Source organism: Mytilus californianus, unplaced genomic scaffold (genome assembly GCF_021869535.1).
Source record: "Mytilus californianus isolate M0D057914Y unplaced genomic scaffold, xbMytCali1.0.p SCAF_1, whole genome shotgun sequence".
In the NCBI taxonomy this organism is placed as follows: Eukaryota; Metazoa; Mollusca; class Bivalvia; order Mytilida; family Mytilidae; genus Mytilus; species Mytilus californianus.
In genome coordinates, this window is record NW_026262581.1 from 30,844,718 (window position 1) to 30,866,580 (window position 21,863).

The window sequence follows — 21,863 nt, forward strand, 5'->3', positions numbered from 1 at the left end:
TTATTGTTGTTATTCATCTCTAAGTCCCAGCAAGACCTTCAACACAAAAAAAAGCTCACTGCAACTGATGGCTCTTGAAACAGGTTTGATTAGAATTCTTTGCTGGATGTTTGCTATATAAAATCTTTGCATCCCAACAAATGAAAGACTGTATAAGATGTATAGAAATCTAATATACTGTTGGCTATTTACTAAGCTGATTTCCATTTGGTATCATGGTAACCTGCTCACCTGGAGTACAGAAAATATTTGAAAGCCCAGTCATGTCAAATCAACGACCTGAAAGTTGATACTATAAATTCAGAAATTATTGCAAAGTCCTTATTAATGCAAATAATTGGACTCGGTAAGTATCGCAATAATAACTCGCATTCTGATATCTGATACATATATGTAGCTTTTCCTAAAAGAGCAATAACTTAACTAATTTCTGTATATTTGCTGCTACTCCCAAAGTACACCAGATTCAGGTGTAAGAAGAAAGACGTGTTAGCTTCCAGTCAGAATAATTGATCCCTATAGAGTGACTTGTCTAACTGTGGTCAGTTACCTTGTGGACTAGTACATGCACCACTCAGCTTGTCTGTCTAGTACAAAGCAGGATTCATTATTATATCATATCAACATATACTTGTCCTGATATAGATGTGATATTTACCACTGAACATTAAACACCAGTTCATCAAGTCATCCATCTATTTCCTTTCCTTTCCAATAGTGGATGATACATTTTGAGCACCATCCTCTCTTCATTTGTAATTTTGTCTAAATACTTGGATGCTAGCTTAAGCTCATAAATGAAGAAGTACATTTTACTGTTCTATAACTTTTCCAACCAAGATTCAGCTCATTCAAATTCCTTTGTTTAAAGGTTAGTAATGCCTATCTAATATTTTAGCTTAAGTTAATCAATAATGTAAGCAACTATTGTCCTAAAACTTGTTAGACTGAATTATCTCCCCTCCCACACATAATGTCCGATGGAAGGTTTGACTAAGATTCAGTATAGGTTGTTCTTGTAAGATTACCTTTAAAAACTTTCAAATTCATTTAACTTAGTTCTATAAAACTTAGTACAGAAACATCATGGGTGTATTAGCTATAACGTATGATCTTATATGGATTTGTAGGCAAAGTTTGTTTGTGTTTGGTACTGTCTTTTTTTTATTGTTATGGTGAAAAAAACCCTGTAAAATCTATTGACAATTTGTGTCAAACAATGGGAAACCAAATACTTGCCCAAATTTAAGTCTATTTCTTGCACGAAAATCAATAGGTTCGTTCTTCACTTAAGGTGCATTATCAATCAAAACTTTGTAAAAATCAGATTCATAGCTGAAAATACATGGTCTGGAAAAGAAATTTTCCCAAAAATTCCAAAATACTTAAAAGCATTGTGACCTTGACCTGCGATCTAATGATGTAAAAATAAATTTGGAATTTTTCTTGTGTCTATGTGTCTAAAATTCCCTTCAGTAATTAAAGTAAACAATTAATGTAAAAAAATGTGCACTCTTTTGATGAAAATGACAATTTCAACAAAATTTTAGCAGTTTTCGAAAGTTTTTGCTTCAGAAGAGGCCTTTCTGTCCCTATTCCTTCCAGATTATCAATCTGTCCCTATTCCTTCCAGATTATCAATCTGTCCCTTCCAGATTATCAATCTGTCCCTTCCAGATTATCAATCTGTCCCTATTGCTTCCAGATTATTAATCTGTCCCTATTCCTTCAAGATTATCAATTGCTGCTGTGACTTTCGCTATTGACCTAGTGACCTCATAATCAATATCATCATCTTCGAAACCAAAAATTTGATCTGATTTCAGTCTATCAACTGTTGCTGTGAATTTGATCTTTGACCCAATGACAGTAAAATCACAAGGCCTTTACTAAGCAAACCAAATTTTGTTTGTAAATGGAGCCTATCAACAAAAACAATGTTTCATTCTGTATCAACTTTAATCATAAATCTGTGTTTTTGCATATCAAAGTATATAATAATTATCAACTACAACCAATATTTTGGTGTTGAATTTTTTCCATAAACTGTCCAAGTTTGACGACACAATCTGCAGTAGCTTCATAAAATATTTCATCATCTTCATACTGTTCCTCCAAAGCTGAAAAAAATAAACATTTTTATTACATAAAAGTTTCAGACCTACAGGTTGTAATTTTTTTCAATCTTTGTTTAATCCCTTGTGATATATATTCAGATAACAAAAATACATTTGTATATGCCAATTTGGGATAAAACTCAAATTTCAATGCAACATGCACTGTAAAGGGTTGAATGATACAATGACAAATATCTCAGCCTGAGAAATTGTTCCACATGATATTTTGAACATGGGCTTAAATTTGGCCTTAAAATAAATAACCTACATAACCCTATAAATATACTTTAACATGCAGTAAAAAAAGACCCTCAAAAACAGGAGGTTACTGTAAGCAGCTACAGAAAATGTATAATAAACTGATGCCTAATGAAAATTAATATCATTAGTTCTAAATAAAAAATAAAAGAATCACCATAATGGATGCAGAAGCCTAGATATGATCTTTATGGACAATTTCTTTATATTCCCATCATATTGGCTTCAAATAATTGCTACATGCAGTTTTCAGTGTTATCAACTGTTTTCATTGCACACCTTTATGAATGGTGCCCAGGCTTTCATCTTTTCTATCTTTGTTACATTTGTGTATTGTTCAATGAATCTTTCTCTAAACTCTACATACATACATACCTTCCTGAGTACAGGCTGGTTTGGAAAATAAAGAAGACTTTACAGGTTTTCTGAATACAGTCTTCTCAACACAATTCAAGTCTTCTAAAACCTATTATAGAAAGCAGAAGCTATCATATTTATCCTATGCACAAATGCTAGTTCTGAATAGTGTTTCTTTGAAGTCTTAAATTTGTGTCTGTTAGACTGGTTTGGTACTTACATTGATGACAGGAGTTTTGCATACTTTGAATTGGTTTAATTATAAGTAAGAGTCATTTACTCATTATTTCAAATTTTTGGAAAAGAAATAAAAGATACCTTATTCCCTATTTTTTTTTATTTTGTTCCCTAAAAACAACAATGAATGTATTCCAACAGTTTATATTTACATGAAGTTTTACGTTTCTAGAAACACACAAACTCAAGAGAGTCTCCTGTTCTCCTATGTACCCCTAGTTCAACTTTTTTATACCATGGATGACAAAGGATTTTTTAAAATTAAATGCCGATTTTTCTTTTTATATTAATTTTCTGATGGCCTTTACTATTCTTTAAAAATACTGCTGAGAAGCAAACAGAATTTATTTTCGATATTCGTAACCACATAAAACAGGTTTTCTATGATACCACTGATCAATGAAAAGAGGTCAGACATGGGACATACAACAGATAAAAACTTTATATCTGTATAAAAGAAATTGATTGTCAAATTATTGTATCTACTAAAATATGAAGCTTTATGCAAAAAGCTAATTCAACTGCTACCATGGTCATATCTGTTTCATCCCTATATCTTACATAAGAAAGTTACAGGAAAGACAAAAACAAGCTAAATATTTACATGGAAAGCAATAAATCTTTCCATTTTGTCTGTTTCATCCTATACTCTATTTTATCTATATACTAACTGTGGATGTTTTTTGTAATGATGAAAAATAAACTTTAATGTAGACCCTGTAGGATGATTCAGTTAAACTTGAGTTCTAATTGGGCTATTGTGGTTTCCTAGGTCAAGATTTAAAATTCTATAGATGACATAAACCAAGTGATGAGAGAAGCTCAATGACCTTTAACCTCAGGTGTGCTAAATATATTCATTTTGAACAAAACTACTCACATCCATTAATTCTCTAATGCAAATTGGCTGTAAATAAGGGCTGTACTTTTCACAGATGGCATTGAAATGTACACCAGAAAACATCATCACATATAACATCACAGATTCTATCATCATCTTAAAAACTGGTTTGTTAAGTAATCCTTCTGGCTTCTTCCATGGCTTTAAAATCAATCTTATTCTATCATATGTACTGAAAATATAAAAAAAAAAACAATTTTTTATTCAATAATTCATTTGAATTTTTTACTGCAAAAGTGGAAATTTGAAATATTATTCATAAAAACATTTCTTCTTTCCAATTCGATACTACATTTGCTTTTGTACCATTAACTATAGGGTCATGAAAAAAACCTTGATGATTTGTCTAAGGACATGGGCTACCTTGCCTTAAAAACAAGGTTAACAATATACAACTTGGATGTAATGTAAAATTAAATTAAGACAAGCTGACCAAGAATAAAATTTGAAGTTATAATGATGTAAATGTTCAAGAATGGTGTTTTAACATAAAATTGAATGTAATGGTAAAACTCATGTATCATTAAAAAGTAAAATAAAAAATATTACCAACTCCAAGGAAAAGTCAACACGGAAAGTCCCTTCTCACATGGCAAAATCAAAAAATCAAAACACAACAAACAAATGGAAAACAACTCATATTCCTGACTTGGTTCAGGCATTTCCTTATGTAGAAAATGGTTGAAAAGCAATTGTTGGGTTGCTGTCTCATTGAAATATACTCCACATCTCCTATAAATCATAGTAAACAGGACGAAGTAAACATCTACTATAGTAAGGGTTCCTTACTGCCTCCATTATATACAAATAATGGCATACCTGTAGGTGATCTCATCATCTATAAATTCAGATAAGTTCTTTGTTGGAGAAAATGAAGTTCCATGTTTTAACCTAAGACAAATAACCAGCTAACTAGTCATGTTTAAAGGTATATCTTTTAGGTACTCTCTGTTCATTACTTTTTCCACTCTAGTGAATAGAGCTTTACATATTGCATAGACATCTGTCTATGATTAATAACTATAATGCTGATCTCTAGATGTCATTTGTTTATTTGTGTTGTTGAGATGCTCTCTAAGTAATATATACCAGAAATCTCTTTATATATACAGAATAACATACAATATCAATAAGGAGATTTGGTGTGATTGCAAATGAGACAACTTTATACACCAGAGACTAAAGGAAATCCAGTAAACTTTAAGATAAAATGCCATTACATTTACAAAATGTTTGATGCATTGTAGAGGATATGATTGATCTATAAACCAAAAGAAGGCTAAATGGACAGATAAGCAATGGTCAACATTAGTGATGATCAAAGCCAGTTATGAAAACTTCACTCCTTCATGGTTAAAACCAGTCTTGTTCTAAGATTTTACCTGACAGGTTTAGGATATGATGATTCTTGTTTGCTTGTCCGAGATCTTCGTGGTCTTTGTGAAGAAGTACCTTCTTTTGGTGAAGTCAGGTCATTACTATGTGTCTGACTAGAAGAATGATCTTCATTAGAAGAATGTTGACTCAATTTCTCTCCCTTTGTATGACCTCTCTCCAATGATTCTCTATCAGTCATGATAAAACTAACATCTCCACTAGGACCTGCATAAAGTGGGTCAGATGGTTGTTCATTGTCTATGTGACTCTCTGAAGAATCCTATTTAAAAAAAAAGTACTGAAGCCTGAACCAGAGAAAAACACATTTCTAAAAACCTTGCCAATTTCATTACCATTTGCTATTATAATGTCAATTCATTTTTTTCTAATTTCTTTCCAAGAAAAAAATTCTGCATTTGTTTATTGATTTTTTTTGTTTAGGTAGATCTAAATACATGATAATTTTTTGAAACATTAATAAAATTCTCCCCCCAGAATTCTAGCATTTATGTCAAAAAGGTTACTAATAACAACATGCCTTAAACATCAGTTCAAACATTAAATGTTACTTATCAGAACATTCCAAATTTTGAACAAAATATGTATTGGATAATTTTTTCTTTCTCCTCCCCTAGCTTAAAGACAATCTCCTGCCAAAATATTACAAAATATGTATTGGATAATTTTTTCTTTCTCCTCCCCTAGCTTAAAGACAATCTCCCGCCAAAATATTGATTTTCTACAATTTTAAGTGATTTTCAAATATCATTATAAAAGATTGAAAAAACCTGCAAAATGCTTGATATTAAATGGATTGTTATGAGCTCATCCTATTTTGAGATATTTTTAATTTACATTTAATGTGGGCTCATTTGTTTGAGCAAAAGGAATTTACTTATGGTACTCTCAATTTAAAAAAATACTTTTAGAGTAATCTCCCTTAAGCCATGAATTTAGTAAATTCTGCTCTGTAGTAAAGTGCAAATTGACAGCACTTTGAAAAAAATATTAAGAGTTTAAAGATGCACTATACTGATCATTGATTCTGTGTGTGTCAATCTCTGGAATAAATAGCCCTGTTTAATTTTACTTCTGTTTAAACCTGACACACAGTGACATTTTCTATCTGAATATCATGACAGCTTTGAAACACTGAACATTTTCAATTTCCAAAGATCTTTTAAATGATTTTCTAATGACATCTATTACAGTTCTATCATTTGATGATTGAAATCGGTCAACAACAGTTTTAAACTTTAAGAAATTGTATTGACAATTCCCAAATCACAAAAAATGTTACATAACGTGCCATAAAACTCATTCATTCTGTACTTGTAGAAAATTTTATTAGATTTACAAGAAAAAACTGAGGACAAAACATGGAATATCAAGCCAAATAAGATTTAGAAAACACTTATCACAGAAGATAAGAATAGAGATTTAATGTCCTTTCTATGTTCAAATTATATATGTCATGTTTTCGTGCAGAATCAAACATGTAGTGAAAAGATCATTAACCATATTTAAGGAGAGCAATACATACATACTGCATTTTAAAGTACATCAGTTTGTCACATATCATTACACAAAATCACTAAAACATGCATGTCCAAGCAGTCATGCACTCAAATTATTTTCATGTCTCTATATATAGCTAGCAATAATGGTTCAATATTGTAAGAAGAAATTAAACAGAAATTTACCAAAGCTCGATTAGATTGTTAACATATAAAAAATGTGACATTATTATTATGATCAGAACTAATGAAAGAACAAGTAGTGAACAAGTCACATACCCATTGTCCCACATAACTTATATGGGATATTTACAAGTCACGCTCCTGAGAAAAATAGTTCATTATTTCTGATTTTCTGACTATTGAATTCATCTGAGGCTCTAACAATGCATGGAAACCTTCATACAAATTTGAATAGGAACAGATAAGAAATGATTCAAAGGCTCTATCCTAGTGACAAGAATTAATATAGAATATTCTTACAAGTCTCCCTCCCAAAAAAAAAAATAGTTTACCATTTCAGATTTTTTCTGATCAATAACTCATCAAAGGTTTAGATGAGTTGACACCTTCAATCAAATTTGAAGAGGGCCAGATATGATCAAATTTTATACCCTCCGGAACTTCCTGGAAAAGGTAATCAAGGATAAAATTTTAATTTGGAAAATTGAGAATTGTCTGAAATGCTACTGAACAGTTCTGAAATGACTGCTAGCAAACTATCTGAACAGTACTTAACTTACTGCAGTGGATAAGTCAGAAATTTGACTGAGAAGCTGAACATAGTTGTATAATTTATTGTTCAGACTTTTCAGATCCTGTTAAGATCAAAATTACCTTTTCAGACTAAAAATTCATTTACTAGTGGAATCATTTAAAAAACCTGTCACACAGGCAATTTAGTCATACAGAAGTAGTGAACAATATGACGGTTTGCAAAGAAACTTTTTCAAATAATCTACAGGGTTTTGTTATTTTTACTTAATTAATTTGACATAAAATATGAACAGTCAATTTAAAGAAATAATCAAATACTTGTGAGACCAAAAAGCACATGTTCATATCAATATATATCTGGGTCATTTCACTTACTGTGTGGGGAAAATTCGGGAAATAAACCTGATACATAATTAATGAGATGAATAGATACGCAACACCATATTAATTATGAATTATTAACACTTATGTAGTTTATGTAAACATTCCAGCAATCTTATTTATTATGAATTTTAGGTACATAGCTTCAAATCTTTGTTATAATGTCGTTGAAATTGCAGCTACTATCCCTTTAATCAAAATTAAATTGCATTGTGCAAAAGGAATAAATATTGGTTCAGTTTCTTTAAACGATAGGAATAGCTTTGAAAAGTCAATGACTGCATGCTTATTAGGCCCCTTAAGTGCTAAAATGTCAGTCATAGTGACACTGACCCATCTTTGCTATATTTAGGCTAAGTAAGATAAGTGAATTCAACTTTATCACTTCCCTTACAGAAATGAAAAGTTTGCTGCAATATTGCAACAATATAGCGGCAATATTGCAGCAAACATATTTGTTTGCAAGAAGTGTTTGCAAGAAAGTTGCAGGTTGTCGCAGCTACCTGCAACATTCTCGCAATGTTACTGCAACAAAATTTGTTTGCAAGAAAATTGCAGCAAGTTTGCTGCAATGTTGCAAGAAAGAATTTGTTTGCTAGAAAGTTGCAGGAACCTTTTCTTTTATTATTTAAGGAATGACTTTTTGCAACAACTTTGCAAGAAAAGTTTCTTTAATAATGTCAGACAATCAGATAGTTTGCACCAATATTTCAAGCATTTTAAAATATTACATATGATTATTTGTTTTAAGATTTAAGGTTCAAATAATACACAACATATTGTTTCTTTGAACATTTGGTTATGGATACTTCTATCTAAATTTGTTGTCGTCATACTTTATTTTACTCAGAAATATCTGGATATTTGAATAATTTATTTTAAATAAATCTTCAAATAACAATGCTTATATTTTTAGAATTCCTAAACTGTACATCACATTTATATGATATTTTGTAAGGAAAGAATTTCAAGAATACTTTGGTATTTATTTCAACAAGTTTAATCTAAATACTTGAGTCATAATAATTTTTGTTCTACATGTTTTATTATGCTTTTTTGTCAATTTTTTGTGACATTTTTCTATGAACAATATTTTTAATTCTAATATTTTCCATCAAATGAATTTAGCCTCACCTGCAGGTTGCATTTTGTTTAATTTCTAGTATCATTATTTTAAAACTATGTATACACAAATTATCTTTCTCATCTCAATTAGTAATATGAGCTGGTGATAGAAATGTAATGTGCCATCTGGTTTCAATTTATCTCTGTGTAGTGGTAAAGACAGGAAGTACCATAAATTAATGTACACAGAGTTTGAGGCCAAATTAAGGGTAGAGCATTTCTTCTTTGTATTTATTTCCATTATAACTTATAACATCAAAGATAAAAAAAAATATATATATATAATTATTTTTTTATTATAATATATAACAAATATTCAAGATTTAGGCAATTGATATTTATAATTAGGGGCAAATTTCAAAGGGATCACACTGTCACAATACCCTAAGCAACCTTGATCAACATATTCAAAATTTGAACTGGATATGAACATGCAATACAACAAACAAAGATGTCTTCTATCATGAACAAAGTAATATGAATTTTACAATGGATTTAGATCCAAAAGTTCCAATTAATTCTATTGACACTGGATAGTGCATATGATAGCCTTCAGTTGACATGACTCTTGGATTTAGGAAGATTGGTGTTTACACATAATTTGGATAACATCTTTTGGTAAGTACAATGGAGTTGAATGTCCACCATTTTGAATAAGTGCTTGCTCTTACAGTTCAAAATAGTGATATTCAAAGAGTTTTCTTAACTTAATAGAGTTGACAAATTTGTAAAAGACAATAGATTTATGCACATGAATATTATTAAAATTGTGTAAGTCAGGAGATATTTTTTTAAATCTATTTAAGACTATGTGTTTTAGAAAGTACATTACTTAAATTGAAACAAGAAATCTTCTAATAAAAGCAGTTTGGTATTAAATTAGAGATCTGTGATTTGACTGCCAATAAGAGGTCTTTCAACAAATGGCAACAATATTTAGCTTTTATATATACACAACTAATCACAAAAATTTTAAAGAATAGACAAGACCAATTATGTTATAGTTCAATGAAAAACAAATATTCAAAAAAGCAATAACAACCTAGTACTGGCATAAGGTTAAATGTATAGTAATATGCAATTTCTAGAAGGACTTGATAACTTTTAGACATTGACCCTTTAAGTGAAACAAATGCTGGAAAAATTGGTCTGTAATCATCTCTTTATAAAGAGTTATTTTCATTTTACAAGTCCAGAATTTACAATATATAGTAGTAACTTATATCTTTATATCTTTATAATGTTTAGTTATTCTTTTAATGTATGCTAAATTCTTCAACTTTTATTTTGCAGTATTTGAAATCAGAAAATTCAACTTTAAGGACAGTGAGTACAGAGAAACAGAACTAAAGGATACACAGATATGTAACACAACAACCTACAGAGGACAGAGAAAATTTTGTTTTATTATTAAATCATACTTTTTTAAATGCTTAGTTTTTAATTCCTAATTTTTCAACTGAAATTGTTGAAAGATTTGCTGCAATATTGCTGCAATATTGCAAGAAATTAATTTTCCTGCAATATTGCTGCAACATTGCAGCTAATGAATTTGCCGCAATATTGCTGCAACAATCATAGCTACTGATTTTCCCGCAAACATTTGCTGCAATATTGCCGCAAATTGTTGCTGCAATATTGCAGCAACTGTTTGCAAGAAAACTAATTTGCATACGAAAAATGAATATTTGCAGCAATATTGCCGCAAATATTTGCAGCAACATTGCCGCAAATATTTGCAAGAAGCCTTATTTTTCCATAAGGGTTATTATAAGTCAGTGACTGGAAACTGTAACGCTAGATCATTTCAAGTTTTCTCATTGAAAATTTAATTATGTCCTGTCAAATGTACCAATTGAGGTCTATAATCTTCAAAAGATCATTCACATTAATTGAATATTGATGTTATTTAGAAATTGTTCAGATGTGAGCTGACGGGTATCTTTTATTAAACAAATAGAAACAACTAGTTCAATTGATGCTCTAAATATAAATATCTTGTATCATAAAGTCAAGAACTAACATAATCTTATTTAGTTTACAAAATTATGAATAAAACTAAAATGAGTTATATGATGGAATCTTGCGAAACTGCTGGGCGTTAAATTTGGAACCAATAGAAGTTCAATTGAGAGTAAATAACATATTTCAATGCTGAAATGTTCAAAACTAAATTGACACTTTTATTTGTTGGAATATATTTGGCTTAAACTTAACTTGGAAGAATTTTTTTTTTAATCAAATTAAAGTTTAAATTTTGAAACTATATGTTACTAAATTGTTGTCAATATTAAAGTTTTCTTCTTTATTTTAAATTTATTTAGACAGTTTCAAAATATGTAAATCTATTTAATTCATATAAATTATTTCATTGAGGGAAACTTTCTTTACTGAATAAGAAGACAAACTGCTGACACAGTATCACATGTATGTTATTTTGGACAGTATAATGCAGATAATAAGATTTAAATGGCAATACTTTATGACTATCTGTACACTTGACAAAATGAAAAGATTGACGTCCTGAAGACAGTACAATAAATGAAACTAAGTCTAATGTATTCCAATGTATACACAGTTTAAGTCCTGTGCAATAATTTAACATAATAACATTTCTTTTAAACTGACCTAATCACAAACTTAAACAATTCTTAACACAGCTGCTGACTTGCTAAGGTTTGTGTAGCATGAAAAACAAATACAGAAAGCAATATGAAATGTTTTATGACCACTTTACCTCAAAAAACAAAATGTACAAATAAGTGTCAGGTATATATAAGTGTGAACAAATGTACAAGTAAGTGTTTATCAGGTACCGGTAATAACATTTAATGGTACCAACTTTTTTGCACCAGTTGCCCATTTCGACAATAAATGTGTCTTCAGTGATACTCGAGGCCAAAATATTTGAAAATCCAAAGCTTATTACAAAGATGAAGAGCTATAATCCAAAATGGTCACAAAAGTTAAAGCCGAAGCCAGGCAAGGAATCAGAGCTTTGCATGAGGGAGATATATTCCTTAATTTCAAATAATTTCTAAAATTTTGTAACAGCAAATTTCGATAACAAAAAATCTGTATTTTCATGCCAGTACCCAAATACTGGCTACTAGGCTGGGCTGATACCCTTGGGGACTAACAGTCCACCAGCAGAGGCATGGACCCAGTGGTAGTTATAACATTAACAGTACCAATTTTTAGGCACCAGATGCCCATTTCGACAATAAATGTCTCTTCATTGATGCTCAATAGTGCATACAAATGTCAGTGAGTTCAGTGATATTAATCTAATATTGAACTATGTGTATCCATCTGTCAAATTCTGAATCTTCTTATGTCTAGACAAGTTTAACATAAATTTAACTAAGCCTAACAAAGATGTGCCATCAACACCAAAATCTTTCTAGGAGAAAACATTAAGATAAAGCTTAAGAAGACAGACAAGGTTCCTGGTTATGAACAGACACATTAAAATGTGGAAGGTTTAAAAGTAACTGATGATATTTACTATACATTATGCATCAACAACATCATTAGTCTATGATTTTTGGATTGTTTTAATGGACTTTATTATATAACTTAACCAATATTATACTTTAAAAGAGAATAGTAAAAATGTTTCAGAAATGCTAAAATTGATCAAAATTCAATTTTAAATCATCATTAAAGGGAACTCATTTCCTACAAGAAGTCAACTGATGGTTTCAGCGACATTTCCTACATCCTGTTCTACTGATCATATTTGCTGTTTACAGTTTCTGTCTGTCTATTACAGTTTTCAAGATTAATTTATAAGCACTAACCTGTATATTTAAAAGGGGGAAATGTCACTTTAGGGCAATAATCCCTAAAATGAATAGTAATTAAGTGTGCAACCTGAATACATAAAATATAATGTACATTAAGCAGGATGATTCAGCCATCCAAATAGGCTTATGATGAATTATCTTGTTTTGACTTTACAGATAACAGATATAGGAAAACAAGATTATAACAATAAGATTGAGACATATATAGCATTTTAACTTTTGATATACATGTAATGCAATAGGCAGTTTAGAAATTAATAGGATGTCCAGTATTATAATTCACCATTCTAAAATAAACATTGCAACAAGTTTGGTTTAGTATGTCAACTGATGTTTTCAGTCATGCTGGTATTATTATGGATCTTTTATTGGGTATCATTTTTGCTGTTCACTGCTTCTGTCTATTATAGTAATACAGTAATAAAAGTTTGGATTTTGATGGAAATTCATACCTTAAGACCTGAAATGAACACACCAAGCTTCCAATTCTTTAACAGGAGTGCCTACTCCTGAAAAGATGAATAACCAACAGTTATTCCAGACTTGGTCTGAGCAGTTCATAGAAAGTTTGGATTAAACCAAGCTCTGTTAACCATTGTCCTTGTACCAACAGATTAAAGGTGCCATTAAGTATATGTAAATACAAACCCTTACTGCTTGTGTATCACCTCCTCTTCCCCTGCTATTTTTGTAAGAATGAACTGCCCAAGGTCTTACATTCCTCAAAGTCACATATCTTGTACAAGTTACACCAACTTTCACAACCTGTAATTATAAAAGTATATCAAAAGCAATTAAGAATTAATATTGCATGTCATTAAAAAATTTCATCTATGCACCATTATACCTCTAAAATGTGAATTCATTCGGTAAAGCTATACACATGAATGCATCATGAATGCAAGTCTGACAAACAATTTGTCCTGTGCATTGTTTGTAATTCTATTTGTATGCAAAACATCTGACACATAAAGCACCTGTAGAATATTACCTTCTTTTTCAAAAATAGCATTGATTGCAACAAAGCTATACATTGTATTACTAAATACAAATCATAATCTTTCCTTTTTACCAGAATATGATCTAGTTGTGATCAAATGAGAAACAGGTTGAATTCAACAGTAATTAAAAGATATGGTATGCTTGCTTGAATCTGGTCTGTAACAGTATACTGAAAAACAACTAATTTTCAGGAACCATATAATTACACCACTTTTGTGAGCAGATATGAATAAAAATGTTATACAGCCCTTGAATGATGAAAACCTCCCAATAAAACATGTACGGTGTAACGGTGTATGACCGAATGGGGAATTGTGTATAGTGCATGGGGTACAGGTGTATGGTGCAGTAGGAATGTTGTATCAGCCTTTTAAATTTTAGTTCCAATTCAATCAACACATTACATTGTGGGTAATTTTGAAATGCACAAATCTTGTATGATTCAAATGGGAAACGGTCAAGAGGAATGGTGTATGGTAAATGGTTAAATGGTGTATATGGTGCATGGTGTAATGGTGTATGGTTTAAGGGGGGAAGTTTACACTATTCAAGCACTGTAAGTATGTAAAACTTGGATGCTCTCTTACATAAACACACATCAACAAAGTTTACTAGAAAGCACAAAATCCTATAATGTGAAGTTTGCTAGAAAGAGGTAAATGAGAAACAAGGTAATATTGAAATTAATGAGCTTTACAGTAACATTTCTATCATGTAAAAGGACAAGTTTTGTCTGTTTAAAATCTATCCGGATTCAAAATTAGCATTTGTCCTGAAAGAGTAAAATGTACTGAAAATGTTATTCAATTTTGACCTTTAAAAAAACCAAAACAAATTAAATGTATCTATACTAAAACTTAAAAAGATGCATTGCTGGCATTTGTAAAAGAAATTGCAAATGTCCATATTTATATTTTAAGCATCCTAATACAAGCAAACGTAATGAGGGATTTGGAATAGAAGACATCTTCAAGTCAAGGGTCTAAACTTGCAATAAGCCAAGGCTAGCAAATATGGCCTTGTGGTGATAATTTAGTTATACTGTAATGGCAATGACAACAATGGACAAGAACAATACAATGTAGGTATAATTAGGAGTGATCTTTATGTTCACAAGCAGTCTTATTTAACTATGGCTACAGTACACTGGCCTATTAACATGTTTCGATCCAAACAATTATTTTGTATACCGATTATGAAGTTCCACATCATTAATTTCCACTAAAAGTAATAAAGATTAACTACAAGATCTATGATTGGTATTTTCATTCTAGTGACAGGTGCATCTTAGGAGACCTTTTTAATTAACTTATTGTTACCAAAGTTGTCAATTATCATGAAATCCAATGACTCAGATAATTTTGTTTATGATAGATTTTTTTTATTAGCTAGAAAATAGTTGATGATGCATATCAAAACATATTTATAGCATATGAGATAGAGTACAAAGGTAAACAAAAAATACAACATTGAGCCTGTAATTCAGTGGTTGAAGTTCATTGCTGTTTATCATATTTGTTTTTAGTTTATTGTTTTGTACATAAATAAAAAGGCTATTTGTTTTCTCGATTGTTTTGTTACATTTGCCATCTCAGGGCCTTTTATATCATGCTATGCGGTATGGGATTTGTTCATTGTTGTAGGCCGTACTGTGACCTCATAGTAGTTGTTTACTTCTTCACATAGTCTCTTGTGGAGGGTTGTCTCATTCATGCAATCATACCACATCTTCTTATGTTTATACTTTTTATTAAAATTAATTTATTAGTTCAATGACATTGGCTCTGAACTATAGTTTTCAGCAACAGCAATGAATCTTATTTTGGTAATTTGTGTCTTTTACTTTTTGTAAGTAATGTATTTTGGTTGCTAAAAACCACTATGTTGAGTTTAGCCATTTCCAACTGATTTTTACAGTTTGTTCTTATGTTGTGCTGTCCCAGGTAAGGGGAGGGTTTTATATATATACAGGTATACATCTAAATATGTGACAACTTTCAGTTAGTCATTCTCCACCGGTAACCTATGTTTATACAGGGCTAACACCATAATTCATGATTTGTCTGAAATTTTAATCAACAATGTTAGACCATGTTATACTTGTACGAAATTGAACAGATCTTTATTTGAATCGATCTTAAAAAGACCAGTTCGCGTTTACATTTGTACATGCAAGATCGATCGAGATCGATCTTATCTAATCTAGTGTGTTTACACTGCGACATAAAAAGAACCGGTCTGACCTTATCACCTTGCATTTCTTAAACAAATAATCGTAAAAATAGAATAGTAAAATAACTTCTGCATCTCGCGTGGACTATCACACACTGCAAAATCATTGAGAAAATAGTTGGATCATTGGAATTTCGTACGGAGTTATTAATTATCTTTTTGGTTCACATGTCACAAGTCATTAAACAAAGACATGTGAGAAGACTATCACTTAAAAACGAACGGTCAATGCGTTTGAAGATGAGGATTTGCAGCAAAGAAAGAGAATTTATCGATTCAGAAGAATGATCCAAAAACAGCGGAATCTATGTTTACTTTTCTTATCCCATCCATCTTTTTTAAACACGTGTGTTTTTGTCACCAAACATGCGCAGATGTATTTTCATATTTAAATATAACATTCATTTGAAGAAAGATCGATCGCGATCGATCTAAGCATTTACACTTGAAGAAAGATCGATTCAATTAAGATTGCTCTTTTTAAAACCACCTCTGGAGGTGGACTTTTTAAGTTCAATCACTTAAAAACGAACGGTCAATGCGTTTGAAGATGAGGATTTGCAGCAAAGAAAGAGAATTCTCGATTCAGAAGAATGATCCAAAAACAGCGGAATCTATGTTTACTTTTCTTATCCCATCCATCTTTTTTAAACACGTGTGTTTTTGTCACCAAACATGCGCAGATGTATTTTCATATTTAAATATAACATTCATTTGAAGAAAGATCGATCGCGATTGATCTATGCATTTACACTTGAAGAAAGATCGATTCAATTAAGATTGATCTTTTTAAAACCACCTCTGGAGGTGGACTTTTTAAGTTCGATTGAAGATCGATCTTTCAATTAAGATTGATCTTTTTAAAACCACCTCTGGAGGTGGACTTTTTAAGTTCGATTGAAGATCGATCTTTCCCGTTTACATTTGACTAAAGATCGATCTTTTTAAGATCAATCTCAGGAAAGACTGATCTTTTTTACAAGTGTAAACAGGGTCTTGCAGATCTGCAAATTTGTTTAAGCAAATTTTTGTTCTTCCTTAATGGGATTTTAACCCAGTGTTTCTAACTGCTAGACCAACACATATGTCATTACTGGTTCTGCTTCAACACATCCAACACTATATTTATTAGTGTCTTTCAGCTTTATTTTGAAGAAGAATTCATTTGTGTCTAAAACTCAATGTTTTATTCTGGATTGAACCCACAGTAGTTTTGAGTTCTTTGTTATGAAGACCATTTTTGTTCACATTTTTGGTATATTATACATGATCTTTTGAGCGATTGGTTGGATTTATAGAATATATTTATAACTGAAGGCATAACTGAACCATTTACTTTTTCTAATTTATTGAAACAAATATTATATTAGTTTTGATATTAAATATGCCTTTGAATATATCAAAAGTCATGATTTTCCCAGATTCATCTAACATCTCATTAATCAGCAAACACTATTTTTTGTCTAATTGCTTTATGCAACTCATTGATTTCCAATTGTTATTTCATTATTCCTTTGTATATAACATGCATTCATTTGAGCTTTGAAGTCTTGCATATTAATACCTCTTTCCAAAATGGATTTTTCAACTTTTTAGAAGAACCTAGAAATTGTATTTCAAGATAACTATTTGTCAAGAAAAAAAAAAAGATTTTAACAACTTTTAAGTTGTTTCTGTTTATCCTTCTAATCCATGTTAATTCTAAGCTTTTTATGTATTTTTAATAGTTAATAATTTTTCAGACCTCCTGCACATGATTCATTATACAACCTGTAAAGTATTCATTTTCAGACCTACTGTCCTGTAATCCATTTTCAGACATCCAGTACAATAATCATTTTCAGACCTCCTGTACACTAATTACTTTCAGACCTCTTGTACTGTAGGTTGCACTTCTGTGAATGAAGACGATTCAATGCCATAGAAACTCCCTTTACAGCAAAAACAATGCCAATTTAACATAGAAGTGTCGTAAAACATTACATCCTATTTTTTGCAAAGGTAAAAACATAGGGCTGTGCGGCATATTTTCAACATTTATATGCCTCGAACATCTAAGAGTTTAAACTTAACCTAAGATTCCGTACTACCCCTTCCTTTATTTTGAGTTCTGAGAACTCAATTTGACTGCTATTCAACTGTTTTTATACCAGTAAAATTTCAAAGTTGTGTCTCTATGATATGAAACATGGAGATCATATCTGGGAACTAGTAGGTAAACAAAATAAAATATCGATGAATATTAAGTATCTCTACAAAAGAGGTATTGTGCAACCTGTTATCATTTTCAGACCTCCTGTACTGTAACAGTTTTCAGACCTACTGTACTGTAATAATTTTCAGACCTCCTGTACAGTAATTGATTCCAGAACTTCTGTAATGTAATCATTTGCAAACCTCCTGTTCAGTAATCATTTTCAGACCTCTTTTAAAGTAATAATTTTTCAGACCTCATGTACAGTACAAGTATTAATTTAAAGACAAGTAAAGTAATCATTTTCAGACCTCCTGTACAGTAATCATTTTCAGACTGCCTCTACAGTAATCATTTCAATCCTCTTGTAAAGTAATAATTTTCAAACCTCCTGTACAGTAATCATTTTCAGACTGCCTCTACAGTAATCATTTTCAATTCCTCTTGTATAGTAATCATTTTCAAACCTCTTGTACAGTCATCATTTTGAAATCTCCTGTACTGTGAGTAAATCAGTTTCAAACCTCCTTTAGTGTTAAGTTGTTATTTTCAGATCTCTGGTACAGTAATCATTTTCAGACCACCTGTACAGTCATAATTTTCAGACCTGTACAGTCATATTTTCATATCTCTGGTATAGTTATCTTCTTTAGACCTTTGTATGAGTAGTAATCATTTTCAGACCTCCTGTACAATGACTGATAATTAATCATAAACACTTATCATTGATTACAAGACAAATCAATTTATCAATATTTCACCATAAGATAGAATGATTCAATAAATGATAATTTCTACATCTAAGTCTTACACACTTTGCATTGACAAAACTGTATAATCTAAGTTTCATTAAAACTGTATTTTATAAAACAATATGACCTTTTGTTAGTTCTTAGACTAATGAATCAGTACCAAAGCTAGTAGACTACCAAGTATTAATTTTTTAACTTTTATTTTGAGAAAATAAAGCAACTTTGATGGTTTCAAGTATTAGTTCATGAGGTGACTTTGGATATTGTTTCATTGTTAGGCTCCTAGGCCTGTTGGTATAAATACTTCCAAATCTAAACATTTTTTTGGGGAGGTCTGTTTAAGCCTACCTTGCATGTTATTAGATATAATGTATCAATTGTGGAAAAGGAATTGCTGACAATTCTGGAACACACAAAATTTGTTATTGATATTGCTCTTCTGAAAATCAGTTAAAAGTGTTTTAGATTTGGGTATCTTCGTAATGATTTGAAAAACATCTTTGTTGATAATTTCCACGTTGCTCTTTACATGTCTTTTTAATATTTTTGTTCAGTGGTTGCTGCTTCATTGAATTATATCTCACATTTTTTTTTTTAATTGAACAGTAATGTTGAAAATCTTAAAGTGAACAAGAATTGGTCTAACAAATGTTTATATAATGTACAAGTTATAAGGATAAAAGTCACCAAACAAAACTTATAGAGTTTGCTCATATTGTGCTATGGATCTGCTTCAATCAGTTAAGGTTAGTGATGATTTTTTGAAGCATATTTATGTCTTGTAAGTGTGACATGGTGACATTTCCAAAGTTATCCTGACCATTTATATGAGGATTTCTAAATAATTTGGTAATTCCAAGCTCAGTAAAGCAGTACCATATAATTGGCCAATTTGTCTAAAATCAATGATATTGGTTAATTTATAGTTCTTAGATTCCACTTCATAAAGATTATTTCTCTAACAAACCAAATATATCTACTTCTGAGAAGCCATTTATAAACTTTTATTGGTTTGGGTTAAGAAAACTATCATGTTTATGTAACACTTTACCCTCAACATTTGGTTTCAAATTGGCATATGTCAATTCTGAAGTACATAATGGACTAAATCCCATAGCTTCTTAAAGAATGCAATCATATGAAATGAATTAGCTCAGGCTTATCAAAATTAAAATCGTATTTTGCTCCTAATACTCAAGAACCAATCAAATCTATTTTTACTAAATATTACTTTTTCAATTGTAAGGGTCACTGATCGAATGTATTATTTTTATGAGATAATTTACAGAGTGACCCTCCTGGATAAAATCAATATACTCATAAAATGAACCTCATATTTATGATCAATGAATGAAATGAAATAAAAAAAAAATTAATAAGACAATAGCCATGACAGTCATTAAGTCATTGAACGTAATGTTCAAGAGATGGTATTATAGCTCCAGCTAACTGGTGTAATAAATGAAAACTAGGAAATTTTTCACTCTTTTCAAAACACATTGACATGAGGAGCTGGTTATAGTTTTACTTAATGATATCAGTCATTTACAAATATTCTTAGTATCCTACAATCTTATAGTGCATTTAATATATGCATTGCAATTGCACATTAAAATGAGGGGTATTAGTTTGGCATCAAAAATAAATAGGGAGAATTAAATGATAAGAAACTGACATGCTCGTTATGAAAAAAGGACAGGGAGATAGAACTAGAGGCTAGCTCTAAAGAGCCCTGTTGCACACTTGGATCAATGAGCATCTACAACAATGGCCACTATCTAACATTATAGACTAGAATATAGTGCATGACTAAAATCTCAGGTTGATTGTGTTCTGTTGATAATTTTTAAGGTTTACAGTTTCTCTCTATCCTTTATAATTTTTGCCTAAAATGAAAACATGGTCAAAAATGTCATTTAAGGGGAGTTGACTGACATTTTGGGCTATGTTGACCTATTTAAAGATATTGTCTTGCTTTTTGAAGTTTCCCTCTATCAATAGTTTCAAGATATTAGCAAAAATGAAAAATAATTGGTAAAATTGGGCAATTAAACTCCTGTAAGAAGTTGTCTGATGATTTTGATGTAAATGGACAGTAGATAGAAATCAACATTTTAAACATTTCTGCCACTGTCAGATTTTTCTATCAGCTCTGCTATTTTCAAGATAATATACAAAACTTGCATTTTACCCCTATGATCTATTTCAAGTAATTATAGAAGTTTGGAAGTTAGAGAGAAATAAAAAGCTGAGCCACAGGAGAAAGATGGAAAAAAATTAGAATGGTAGAAAAAAAAGGAAAAGGGAATTGGAAAGAATAAAAACACACTAAACAATGCCATTTTATTGTTATCTCTTCTTTTTCATGCAAAATGAATAATAATAATAATAAAAAAACTAACCTATAAACACTTATTTTTAACCCTGTAAATTCAAGACCTCATTTCAATTATGCTTCTCCCTATTGTCCATTCTTGTATATCAATACCAGTAGGAACTGAGACTCTTTCACCTAGGGTTTTCAGGACAATTTCTCCAAAGCAAGATAAATTAAAGAAATAAGTTAACTATTCCTAAATATAATATGCACATTAGGATAAAACCTTTTCATTTTCCTATTTATTCATACAAGTACTTAATTAAAGCACAGAGTCATCATATGTTCCCTCTGTTTTTAATCTAAATTCTGTTTTCATTACAAAAAAAAGTACAGGAAATTATTATAAAATTGTATTCTTCTGATGACTAAATATCATATAACAATACAAGACATAGCCGTAAAATACAAATAAATGGCTGAGAAAAGGAAATTGATGTGGCTGTTTATAGTATTCTGAACAACAAGTCTATTGCAGAGTCTGATTAACAATGTGTTGGAATGAACAAT

The 21,863-nt window shown here is 30.6% G+C and overlaps 1 protein-coding gene and 1 long non-coding RNA gene across 3 annotated transcripts in view; one reads left to right on the forward strand and one right to left on the reverse strand.

The window, feature by feature from the left end:
* Positions 1–1,926: 1,926 nt before the first annotated feature.
* Positions 1,927–21,863, reverse strand: part of LOC127700969 (general transcription factor 3C polypeptide 1-like) — a 315,269-nt gene continuing 295,332 nt past the window's right edge. The window contains exons 38-42 of one of the 2 annotated variants that reach the window (XM_052204733.1): positions 13,451–13,561; positions 5,253–5,527; positions 3,850–4,042; positions 2,751–2,841; positions 1,927–2,120 (exon numbers count right to left, since the gene is read on the reverse strand). In XM_052204733.1, the coding sequence (XP_052060693.1) occupies positions 2,005–2,120; positions 2,751–2,841; positions 3,850–4,042; positions 5,253–5,527; positions 13,451–13,561 (786 nt within the window). In that variant the 3' untranslated portion in view covers positions 1,927–2,004. Of the gene's footprint in view, positions 2,121–2,750; positions 2,842–3,849; positions 4,043–5,252; positions 5,528–13,444; positions 13,562–21,863 lie in introns of both variants that reach the window. The other variant, XM_052204726.1, reaches the window with a different exon arrangement.
* On the forward strand, positions 8,932–10,417 carry LOC127701434 (uncharacterized). Its single transcript, XR_007982033.1, has 2 exons — positions 8,932–9,605; positions 10,281–10,417. It is a non-coding gene; the product is annotated as an uncharacterized LOC127701434 (long non-coding RNA).